The sequence below is a fragment of the Mercenaria mercenaria genome, chromosome 5 (assembly GCF_021730395.1).
Source record: "Mercenaria mercenaria strain notata chromosome 5, MADL_Memer_1, whole genome shotgun sequence".
NCBI lineage: Eukaryota > Metazoa > Mollusca > Bivalvia > Venerida > Veneridae > Mercenaria > Mercenaria mercenaria.
In genome coordinates, this window is record NC_069365.1 from 3,628,150 (window position 1) to 3,641,561 (window position 13,412).

The 13,412-nt window shown below is 36.0% G+C and overlaps 1 protein-coding gene and 1 long non-coding RNA gene across 2 annotated transcripts; one reads left to right on the plus strand and one right to left on the minus strand.

The window, feature by feature from the left end:
* Positions 1-228: 228 nt before the first annotated feature.
* On the minus strand, positions 229-9,321 carry LOC128556835 (uncharacterized). The gene is made up of 4 exons (XR_008370857.1): positions 9,194-9,321; positions 1,988-2,100; positions 1,018-1,205; positions 229-524 (listed from the first exon to the last, which is right to left on the minus strand). It is a non-coding gene; the product is annotated as an uncharacterized LOC128556835 (long non-coding RNA).
* On the plus strand, positions 4,785-6,308 carry LOC123558061 (uncharacterized). The gene is made up of 2 exons (XM_045349936.2): positions 4,785-5,627; positions 5,748-6,308. The coding sequence occupies exons 1-2, from the start codon at positions 5,300-5,302 to the stop codon at positions 6,245-6,247; spliced, it is 828 nt and encodes a 275-aa protein (XP_045205871.2). The 5' UTR covers positions 4,785-5,299; the 3' UTR covers positions 6,248-6,308.
* Positions 9,322-13,412: the final 4,091 nt, after the last annotated feature.

Consider the following 13,412-nt stretch of genomic DNA (forward strand, 5'->3'; position numbering starts at 1 on the left):
TCCAGTTAAATCTCTTGTGAGTCCTTCCCTTGAGAAAGAATATACAAGACAAACACACTTACGCTTTCTTTATCTTGATGATATAAAAGGTAATAAAAGTTAAACGAGACATTGTACAAACGTTTAAGCATACCTCTCGTGCGGGGACTTTAAAGAACGAACTAATGTTTAACCGAAATGAAATAGATATACAGAATTATCTTTCTGGAATAATAAGAAATACATTATAAAGATGCGAATATACATTTATTTTGTCATAATTTAGCATATCACTAGCAGCAGTAGAATACGACGTCATTAAGGGCGCTGTCGTCTTCATTTACTCCTTTGCCTACATATGCCTCTATTTTTGTTCTTATACCACAAATGGCAGTAAACGTCGGACATTTTCGGCTGGGGGCCCATGTACCCCATATTCCATGTCCGGGAGCTGCAGCAATTTCATACGTATTGGTGTATGGGAAGCCAAATTGACCACATTCAAATTTGACAAAGTTTGCTGCCGAGTCGTCGCCTTTTTTTCTCTAAAAATACAAAGAATAGCCATTATGGTTTCGTCATTCTGTGGATCTATCATACTTGTATATAATTAACAGCATTGTTATTCATTAACATACAGCTATTCTATTTTCGTATTTTATCTGTAATTATTATATGTTCAATGAAATAAAATATTAGATTGAAAGACTTAAAGTTGGGCTTTCTGGAGTGGCAGATTTATTCAGAATGTTAAAGAATCATCAATACCAGGGCAAATTTGAAGCCTAAGCTCAAACATTCATATCTATAATATGTATTGCAGTTTTTTAGCAATTTTAGTCAACAAATTTTTCTAGAAGTGAGCTGTGGTCAAAGTTGACTTTCAGACTAGTGGGTTTTATGTCTAGCATTAGACCGGGGGATGGGGCGGTGTGGAGACTTCGGGTTATTTGACATTCGAATCTTTAGGCGGCCGCTCTATTGATACTAGTATTCAGGCTATCTACATCATACTTCGATGAAAGAATAATAGCTTACGTTTCCTTCTACTTGCAAGCTGAAACCAACAAGTACATCAATACCACTGCATGTTGTTTCTCATACCCACTTTCCCCATGGTGACGTTTCTGAGATCACGTATTCAGTGAAATTACTTTCGAATGGTCTACATTTTTTATGGCATTCAAAGCGGTATTATCGCCGGTCGTGCCCTGATCTGGCTCGATCTGTAAAAAAATGTAGATACTGAGAAATGCATTTACAGTACCATTTATAAAAGGTATATTCTTGTACAAGTATCTCCTATTAAGATATATTATGTGAACTGAACACAAGCCCGGTAATAAAAAGAGAAATGAGTATTGAACCTGTGGTAATTTTGACATATACATTTATCCGTGGTAAATATTTGCAACGTTTCGATCGGAAATCCCTTGTCACACTTAATTCGACATTACCAATATGTTCAGCATTACAGGTACTTAATCTGATCGACAGAATTTTCGAAAACATTATATGCAGAGGTAAGTTACCTGCCAATTTGTCTTAAACCAATCAGCAATGAAAATGTTTATATGCTGTTATGAATCTACAATAAGTAGCATTATAGAAATATTCAGTATTTTCTATGGTGCATATTATTTGAAAGGGAGCCAACTTCGTCGACCTTAATTTACCAATTGACTATTATCTATCCTTCCCTGTCACTCTTGGAACATTTTAAAAACAGTTACAAATCGATTCTTAATTTTTGTACATCATTCATCAAAACTCATAGGAAAGGAAAAGACTATTTAGAAAATGTCATAGTGCACCGTTAAACATGAATATCTATGTAGCCAGTTGTTATAATTGCCCGGAAAATACAGTTATTGACTTACAATGTTATTTATAACATATCACATAGCAAAACATACTGTTGACTGACGTAGTGTTATAAATTCAAATGACATTTAAGTGTTTTTACATGAAATTAAAGGGTCGTATATTCAATGAACTATAAACTTACCATCATGTCATATCCATAAGCATAAGAGCCTGGAGAATAAAAGTCTTCGTAACCCCACTGTCCCCAGTTTCCGCCATTATATACTTTCAATGTGTCTACAACGCCCTGTTCTTCTAACAAATTATGAAATGGAATAAAATGATTTTGTACAGTAAATTACAGTAATAAGTTTCCGTAGTACGCCCAGTAAACTTTACTCAAGTTGGACACTATAACGCAAATTATGTACTATCCTTGATTCACAGTATAGTTCTTGAAAATTGACTAATCTAAAGAAACTATTGGCCACATCACAGTTGATATGTTTATTAATGTTAACAGCCTAAAATTTAGGTGAAATCAACACATTTCAAAAATGTTTTTCACAGTTAAACGTATTCAAAGTTTCTATGTTCATGAGTAAAAGTTAAAATTAATAAATGAATGTCACAATATTAATTATAATTGATTCAAGTAATCCATATAGTACAAATTGATCAAATAAGGACTGTTCCGGCTTTCCATATCTTCCAGGTAGCAAATCAATTTACATGTATTTTAAATATACATGTACACAAAACATCTATGTAGTGCTGCACTGTCTTAAAAGGACAAGATATAGAAAAAGTGAAACACCAATAACTCGCCCAGTTAAACAGTACAGTAACATAACATAAAAGTCGCGCCGAACGATCTGAAGAGATCAAAATTTAACAGTACTGAATGTACGGGTATCTGTATTTAGACTGATCTATTTATGAGTTAACTTGTACATATCGACGCGCCTATAAACATAACGTCCAGCAACGTTAATTCCTGTATAAGCCATGACAATTTACATACTAGTACACTGTTCTGTTATGATTTACTTTACTTTAAATAAGTAATGAAGATGTAAATGCATCGATACAGGTAATATACTAACTGTTAGTAGAAACTGTAGTAAAACTTTTAAATAGAGGATATTTGTTTGTTTTAGTGTAAGATCGAAATATATTTCACCGAGTGAACACTATGATGCAATATTTTCACGAGTGGCGCAAAATTATGGTGTTCACGAGTGAAATATATTTCGATCTTACACTGAAACAAACAAATTTTCTATTTATCCTGTGCATTTTTAATGGTTTCAGTTTGCCCGCGCAACGTCACGTGCATCGCGTCATAGCGTGATAATGTCCTGACGTCAGGATGACTTTGTAGAAAAATTATAAATAGTTATATTACGTTTTCTGATTTCTTTGACATTTTATTATGATAAAATGTAAATATTTATGATTCTTTTATTATCTTTATACATCTTTAACTTTACTGAAGAATATTTTGCAAGGAATTTCCTATCATTTATTATTCATATCTTCGCATTCGAATGTAGCTCTGTACCAGTGAAAAATAAAAATACAATAGACCGTGAAATTAACACAACTGGTAAAGAGTATCGAGATGTGTTGAACATTTCAAGGAGATGCTTTTTGCAATACAAAATATATTTAAGCATATGTTTCTTGCATTTTCATATCTCGTCAGTGTGTTCAATATGAAAAATCCAGATATCTTTTACTCTAATATGCCGACAGTTCACTGAAAACTTAATTCTCAAAACACTATTTTCCCCGAGACTTTCTTTGACAAGAAATAAGAAAGTGACTATTCCAAGACTTATAAATAACTTCCCCGCAGTATTTAGTCACCAGTACCTTATTACCACTACAGCTAACAAACAATATGCAACAAAATTACGAAATTTTTAAATGAAAACTATATATTCCTTCATATAATTTCACAAGAAAAACAATTTTATGTAATAAAAATCAAGCGCCATTTACCTGCATATTCCCAAATACACACAGAGAAAAGTAAAACCGTATACACGATAGGTTTGAACATCACTATTGCTATCGTCCAGTTGTCCGATGACAGAAACGACCAAATCTGGTATTATATATACTATGCGACGTGCTTTAAGAGCAGTCTCCATAATGTCATTACGGACTGTTAAAACGATAATGTTAAGTTGAAAGTTAGGATGAATTGCCCGTACAATGTCAGATTGCCATGACCATACAATAGCTTAAGTCTGAAAACAAATACAACAACAACGTAAAGTCGATTAATCTTTATTCATAATTAAAAGCCGATCCAGTGTTTAAACAAACGACTCTCCCTTAAGGGGAATGTAGGAATACTTTTCATGAAGTTCCATATTTGTTCCACCATATTACAATAAAAGGCAAAGCGTAGTGATTGGCTGTAAAAGGCCTGAACATGAAACATACGATGTGTTTCGAATAAGCTTATACCATCATCAGCTTAACATTTTATAATTTAATTTATAATAGTCGGGAATGATTATGTCCAAATATAATGATGTTTGTAAATAACATCTCCATACAAATCAGGTTGTGAAATATCTTGTCGCAGAAAAGTTTTTAGATTACATTAAAGGGGCCTATGCTAACTGATTTAATTAATAGTTGCGGCGATGAAATTTGAGCAATATTTTTGCCTATGATAACGGCACCATAATGGTAGACAGTAATATTACAGACTCAGCATCTTCCTTCTTGTTGATAGTCTCTTCATCGTCATCTTCATAGATTTTGATTTTCCTCTTCTTAGGTTTATTGATCAGCAAAAAAAAATTAGCATTTAGATCTCTCAACTTCTTGTTGATAGTCTCTTCATCGTCATCTTCATAGATTTCGATTTCCCTTTTCTTAGGATTATCAGCAACAAATATTGCTTCGTTTGACAATGTACTATACTGAATTGCAGGAGCCCATGGTCTTCCTTTCTCTATAAAGTCTACTTGATGTCTCGCAGCATTCTTGCCAATAATTCTCTTGTACTTGGTATGATATGAATCTGCTTTGCCAAACTCTAATAATTCATATCTCTTGTGGAGTGTAGTCTCTCTATATGGACAGACAAACTGTACATATCCGTGTATCATATCATCTATTACAGCGTAACAGATATATAATATTTCTTGTGAGTCTACTAAGCTTTGTAGACAATCTTCTGTCATTAACTTCAAGTCTTGATCTGCTGGATCCACCATTGCTTTGAATATATAGAACTCCTTCATCTTCTGGAATTTATAAGCTGTATGATAGTTTGTAAGCGTGTTTACGGTATGATAACATTCGACAGAATGAAGCTCGATGGTCTATTTCCCTGGTACTGTACCGAAAAATAACTTTTTCAATCAATCTGCTTTCTGATTGGTTAATACAAAGTAGGCGTGGTTTAAATGCGACATTCTGATTGGTCAAAACATTTTGAGCTAGATATGGCGTGCGCGGATGGTCTAAACTCTCATTCTGTATCAGAATGATGAACAGATCAGCCGCAGAATTACTGAGCACATTAATGACAAAGAGCCGTCAACAAGCAATGGAAACATTTGTGTTATACAAGCGAAGAGGCCTCATAAGAAGAGCTCAGAACTTGATCGAAAACATCGATAACGTCGTTACTTGCATCAACCTGGATCGAGGACGAGATCCTTCCTTGTTCAAGAGTAGCATGTCGGCGCTATCCAAACTGAACTTGTGGGAAAACGAGATCAGAGAGGCAACGAATGACAAAGATATGCCAGACATCATATCAGCTGCGAGGTTTCTCTTGGAAAACCAAGGCTTGCTGATGGATGAAATTGGTGAGTTGACACTTTCAAATTGAACTAGATAGCTAATAGTGATTGACTTTTTTGAAATAACCATGTAACATTTTTAGATATGGTTTAACTGAAATTCGTGTTTTTTCTTATTTGTTTCAGACAATAGTGACAGAGCAAAGAGACAGTTGCTTCCGACAGATATTATCGCAATAGATAGTGATGAAGAAGAAGAAGATGATGATGATGATCTACCAGATATAATTAGTCCGACTTTAATGAGAACACCTACGTGTACTTTGAAGTCAAAAAGTCCCGTAAAAGGCATCAAAGGACTGCATAGGCTGAAACCGTACTCAAGGCCTACATCAACTGTTACAAGTGCAAGCAGCACAAGCAGTACATTGTCAGAAACGGCTTGGGAAAAGAGGGAAAATGAGATGCTGGTGGCTCATCAGAGAGAACTGTCTAAAGCTAAGCAAGAGGCAAGGGACGAACTGTTATTATGCATTATATGTCTGTCAGCCGAGAAAGATCACACACTAGTGCCTTGCGGACACACCTTTTGTAAAGACTGTTCACATGAGAGTAAAGCTAAGGGAAAGTGCTTCTTTTGCATGGCCAAAGTAAAATCGTGTGTAAAAATGAGACTGACAGACTAAATGACTGACAGATGCTATTCATTCTTGTCTTATCATGATGGCAATAAAATGCTAACATATTACTTTGCTTTGTTTTTACTAATAATAGGAGGACAAAATCATATCTGAAGATATCATGCATCAGCTTTGCTAGTAATACTTAAACACTTTGAATGTCGACTGTTTTGTCAAATTTGTCTTGTAATGCTAAGGCAATGGGCATACAAAGATACAACTGCTTTGACATCCAGCAGAAGTTCCTCCCACATCGGTGTAGGACAAAATGTTCAACATCATGTTATGTATCATGTTGTTTTCTTTTTCCTACTGAGTGGAATTTGGTTTCCTATTGATCGAAATTTGGAAAACAATTAGCAACAGAATAGTGAGAAAACGCTTAATATCCTGTAACGCAGGACAAATGCCAGATTAAAAAATGCTTTTAGCAGTGTTCGAAATTCACGGTAGTCCGACAGCCCGTGGCTACCAAATTTCAGCTCGGGCTACCGATTTTCCACAGGTACAAACCCGACTGGGCTACCGAATCGAGTTTCCAAACTGAGAAACGCTTATGGAATTATTGGTTTTTGCACTCTTACGTGTTGACAATCAAACACAGTGTCAAAGACGTAACCGCAGCGCTAATTGGCTGAATACAATCACCTCTAGCGTAACGGATAATTTGATTAGCTTTCACACTTCTCGCGAAAATCTCACAAGTACCTGCAGTAGGCGGAGCTTAAATTATGCTATCAGCGTGTGTGTAAATGTGTATTAAGCACTCGGTATTACATCTTACAAATTGTCAACAGTCCGAGTTGCAGTAATTGGCGAGTGCGGATCCTAAAAAATCGGGCATTGCAGTTTAGATTTCGTTTTGGCAAGGAGTGTCATGTCCAATGCTTTTGGACTCTGACGATGCTGATCTGGACTGGAGTATTTCGAGTTAAAATTTTTCCAAAACATGGAAAACATGTACTGTATGTCTTTTATTACTTCAAACATGCATAGAGATGTCTGTAAAACAAAATGTTATATGGTGCAAAAATTATGTATTTTAAGGTGTTAACGTTCGGGCTAGTGAAATTGGTGTCGGGCTTGGAAATTTTTTAATCTGGTAGCCCGAACGGGCTATTGGATTCAAATCTGAATTTCGTACACTGTTTTAGCTTTTTAACACATTCGACCCGCATGACGCCTTTTCTTGTTTCTGTTGGAACAGGCATTGGTAAACTTTTGATGAAAAAAAAATTATTAAAGGGAAATATTATTTTTCTTAGTCCCAATAAAGCCGGTTGCACTTCGGTTCAGTCCTCACTTCAGAATGAAGAGAAAACGAGAACAGATGACTTTGTGGAAAGCCGCGTTTGTCAACGGGCAGGAAACGTTCAAGTCCTGGATTGACAAGGTGCGGATGCTTGAATTGAACTGTGACATCTCTTCTGCAAGCTCGACACATTACTCTGATCTGAACTTGAAAACAAAGTGTGCCAAGACAGAAGACAAATTTATGTGTACTTATTCTGTCGGCATACGACCGACTTCTAAGCAGAAGCGAACGTTGAACCAGATGCTCAAGGTGAGCAACTATGCTTACAATTGGTGCAATTACCTAGTTAAGGAGAAAGACTTCAAACCGAAGCAGTTCGACTTGCAAAGAGTTGTTGCCAAAACAAATTCAACAGACGTTCCGGCCGAGTACAGACTTCCAGGAGACGACTGGTCTTTCGACAACAAGATGTCAGGTATCAAGTTGACCGCCTGTAAGAACTTTTGCACCATGTACAAGTCTGCTCAAACCAACCAAAAGAAAACAAAGGTCGATCTCAGAAACAAAGACATTGTTCAGTTACGCGAAGGATCGTTTGAAGTTCAAAGCAAGTACGTGAGCTTGCTAACGGAAAAAGACATACCAGGCGAACGAATTCGGCAATTGAGAATTGCTTTGATGCCAGACAGTTTTTCGAAATCAAAGAAGGACTGGAAAGAAAGGTTTCTCAGGCTTTCGAAAAATGTATCTAAGATACCACCTTTGAGTCACGACATGAAGGTATGCAAACGTCCGAACGGAAAATTCATACTGCAAATTCCGTGCGATCCAATATGTACGCGACAGATACAAGTGCAAACTTCAGATTCGATATGTTCAATCGATCCGGGAGGCAGGACGTTCGCCACATGTTACGATCCTAGCAATATAAAGACATTTCAAATCGGACCTGAGGCAGACAAAAAGGAAATCATTCACGAATTTCACAACAAGATCGATTCTGTTCACCATCTCTTGTCGCATGCTCAGGAGAAAAAGCAGACGCAAGCCGTACAAGACAGAATCGGACAACTGAAAAAGCTGCATCTGAAATTGAAAACGTACGTCGACGACGTGCACTTGAAACTGTGCTCGTACCTGGTCAAGAATTACAAACTGGTCGTTCTTGGCAAGATATCGGTTTCCTCCATCGTGAGAAAAGACAGGCCGAACCATCTTGCCAAAAAAGGCAACAGGGACTTGCTCTGTTGGGGACATTACAGATTCAGGCAGAGACTATTACACAGAGTCCGTGGCACGGACTGCGAAGCGATCGCCCAAGACGAACGTTACACTTCAAAGACCTGTGGTAATTGCGGAGTAAAGAACGACAAACTGGGTGGAAATGAAACGTTTATTTGTGAAAGTTGCAATTACAAAACTCATCGAGACGTCAACGGAGCGAGAAACATTCTGTGCAAATACTTGGGACTTTTTCCATTCGCAGCATAACGAAAGAAAATGACAATCGATTTTTTCGGGTTCGATTCTATCCCACTTGACTCAAAGAGTCAGAAGGCTCGAAGACATTTTTGTCACAGATTTTGCAAATGCAAGATCTGGGGCAAGAATGTGTCCGGGTCAAAAGAGTCAGCCACTTCAAAAGTTCAAATCACAATCAACATACTGAGCAGTGACAGATGAAAACATACACTAACCTTTTTTTCAGCTCCTGTATCATGCATCCGCCTCCTTCCTTGGTAGGTTTCAACAGCAGGCATTCTGAGATGTATTTTCTCATAAAGTTTTTTTCCGATCCTCCATCTACAAACACAATAAAATGATTTTATTTTATGTTTTTCGGTGGTTTATCGATATATAACGGTGAATTATATCCTGATAAACTCACTGGCCACTCTGTGAAAATTATCAAATCTGATACCCGGATTAACGTCAAAAGTTTACCGAGCGTACTGAAAGCCGGAAACAATATGACGATGACGTCGTTAAAATGACGTCATCTTTGCGATGCTTCCTGATAAAATTTCCCGCAAATTTCGACATTTTATTGAAATAAACACAACAAAAGTAGAGTTTTAGACATAAAATAAACAGAAAAATTGTCCTCTATTTATTTCAGAGAAATACTTGTGACCGTTGAAAGCCATATTGTTATTGTTATGTCCAGCTCCTAAATGACGTGAGTGATGACGTAACGACCTTACGTGACCCTATTCTCGGAAAATGCAAAAAAAAAGACGAGAAATGGTGAATGACAGGGTCATTTCAAATCAATGTTTTGAACTTATTACTGATCGCAGAAAGATGAAAATGGTCTCATTTAAAAGCCAATACTTTTATCCTCATTGTATTAAATTTTCAGTTTCATATCTTATTTACTTTTTGCAAAATTATCGCCTAAACCTGCACCTTTGTTGTAACGGCGCGGCCATTGTTGTTTACCGTGGTGTGTCATATTCTGAGCAAAAAATCAGGTTCTTCCCCAATTTTGTAAACTGTGACAAATTAACAGCAAAACAAGAAAGGGTTTAGCTATCGAATGAGACCAACATCATGAATTTACATTGAAAAATGAATAAGATATAAACGTTTCAAAATCACTTATTTTCGCGAGCATTTTACACAAATTTTGACAATTTTTCATGTTCAAAAATATGCTAAACCAAATGTTCTAGAATGAAATCTTTACATGCATTCAATACGCTAGCAAACAGGCTTTCTTGCCTTAAAAGAAATATGTTTTACATTCACGCAATAGAAAACTACGAGGTTTGAAACTTGAAACTTTGCAAATGGCGCATTACCGTTATGTTGACAATACGGTATGACACTTCTGAGCTAAAAATCACATATTTCCACACTTTCGTAAATTCTGACATTTTAACATCAAAACAAGAAAGGGTTTAACTGTCGAATGAGACCAACATCATGAATTTACATTGAGAAATGAATAAGATATTTACGTTTCAAAATCACTCATTTTCGCGAGCATTTCGCATGAATTTCAACAATTTTTCATGGTAAAAAATATATATAACCAAGTGTTTCAGAACAAGATTTTTGCATGCATTTATTACGCTAGCGAACTGACTTTCTTGTCCTAAAACAGATATTTTTTACATCCATGCAATAGAAAACTACGAGGGTCGAAACTTGCAACTTTGCAAATGGAGCATTACTGTTATGTTGACAATACGGTATGTCGCTTCTGAGCAAAAAATCATATATTTCCACACTTTAGTAAATTATGCCAAATTAACATCGAAACAAGAAAAGGTTTAGCTTTCAAATGAGACCATCATCATGAATTTTCATTGAGAAATGAATAAGATATTTACGTTTCAAAATCACTCATTTTCGCGAGCATTTCACATGAATTTCAACATTTTTTCAGAGTGAAAAAAATACATAACCAAGTGTTTCAGAACAAGATTTTTGCATGCATTCATTACGCTAGCGAACTGACTTTCTTGTCCTAAAAGAGATATTTTTTACATCAATGCGTTAACAAAATATGAGCTCCCAAAATTTGACAGAAATTGCATCATTCTGCACACATGCCGTTGCGCGAAAAAAGTCATAAAAAAGTGTTTATTTCCACTACAAACTTATCAAAGCAAGAATATGTCATTCACTGACATAAAATCCACCTACCTTTTCATTTTGTTACTTCCAAATCCTCCAAATTATTCCATAAAGCTCCAAAACTCAGAGAGAACTTTTTACTTTTATTTTGTTCAATGCAGTTGTGACTGCCACGCACTGTCAGTATGTGTACGCTGTAAATTGATCAAGAACGTCACAGTTGTTTCGCAGACTTCTCTGTTTTACTGTTATTATGGTGCTAAAAGCCTTGCACACACTAAATCAACAATGCCTGGTGTATTTTACAGAATGTTTGAACCTGTGCAGTTATTGAAATAAGCTGTTTTGTATCACAAATGTGCACAACGCTTTAGATCAGAATGCAACCTTGTTTGGCAGCAAAAATGCATGTTTTCAGAAAAAAGTCTGTTTTATTGACGGTAAAGTGTTACAGGTACATTGCTTACGCCTTAAGTATACAAAATAGAAGATGTGTCTCATGGTACTATTATTCAAATGGGCTGTTTCACGTCAAAATTGTGCGCAATGTTGACTATCAGTGCACCTCTAGGTTTTATCTGTAAATCACAATAGAAGCAGTTCTTGTGTTACTGCTAGTGTTTCAGAGATAGATCAAGCATTACCCTTTCTGATATAAAAGTGTAAGTGGTAATTGTTCATTGAAATACAAAGGAAAATTCATTGTTGATATAGTACACAGTTGTGCGTTGAAACTGGCATCGCTCTGACTGTGTATTAATGTCTGAGAACATATAACAGCTCTTCTGACTTTACTTTTATTGTTTTAGGGATAGTGCTACTAGAAACATTCATTATTTTTCATGTTTATTACTCAGTGCTAAATACAGTTAACAGTAATTCAACAAATACATGTCTTCTATCTTGTCATGCACATACCACTCCATTTTAATGTTTTCAATGTCACAGTCATGCTATTGGTTGTATTTTCTTTCTTTCAACACTTTTTCCATTGTTGTATTTCTCAACTGCATCATCAACCAATTTTTGTGATCTTTGTTGCTCACTTACAATTCTGATGAACTCAGGATCCAATTCTTGGTCTGTAAGATTGCTTACTTGTTGTGCACTTTTTCCATTGTTGTATTTCTCAACTGCATCATCAACCAATTTTTGTGATCTTTGTTGCTCACTTACAATTCTGATGAACTCGGGATCCAATTCTTGGTCTGTAAGATTGCTTAGTTGTTGTGCCATTTTTAAGTTCGAAACTTATTTTATGACTGATTTCACATTCAGTTTTAACTTATATACCTTTTCTCGATGCAGAAAAATAACTTTCTTTTTTACCATTGTAAATTTTGTGTCTCTTTTCTGCGGCATGGCCGGTTACTGGGCACAGATATGCCTCTCCTATAGCGGTGTCCCACTGTGTAATGTCTCATGCACAGTTGTCATTATTATGAGCACAGTTTTATGTAATCTTTTGCAAAGGTTTCGATGTGATCTAAGTAGATTTTCCAGGTTTGGTTGAAATTTTCAGTCATACCATTCGTCCATGGACATCCAAAGTATATTACCGCTGATGAAGGTTTATTTGAAGCAAAAAGCGTTCACTAAAATGAACGTACACCCATAAAAATACCCCCCATTTTATAGGGGGGGGGGGGGGGTCTTTTTTCCAGTCATTTTTTACCTTTTTCCCGCACAAAAATCACTCTAAAACACCCTACCTGCCCACACGAAAATCCATTTCAATTCGACTTTTTTTTCAAATCCCATTTTGGTAGGCCTATAACTTGTGAGAAAACTACTGGTATATAGATCTATAGATCTGTTACTTATTGATTTATTTTACAGTAACTATGACCTTATTGTTAAGCTATGTTTATTGTAATATGTATATATGTATGACGAGAAACTGTGTACAGTTTAAGTCAATAAAATATTCTTCTTCTCTTCTTCTTCCTATTCCATGAATAAATCATTGTTAACTTTTTCAGGTGTTTACACAAGTCCGGGGGATGTCTGATGTTGAAACCAAACAAGTGCTGCAAAGTCGCAGAAGCTTGTGTGAGGCTTCACAACTTCTGTATTGATAGACAGATACCACTGAATGAAGATTTGGCAGAAAGTGACACCAGTGATGACATTTCTGTATGCCAGCTGCCACCATCAAGGTCTGGCTCGGAGAAAAGGTCACGGCTGGTCCGATTATTTCAATGAAATAATTTATTTGGATTTGCTGTAAATGTGTTTTTTCCACATCATTTTTGGCATTTACCGAAATAATAATGTAGACCAAGGAATTTATTGTTGCTTTTTTATGACATTTTTCTCCTGAAGAAGAAC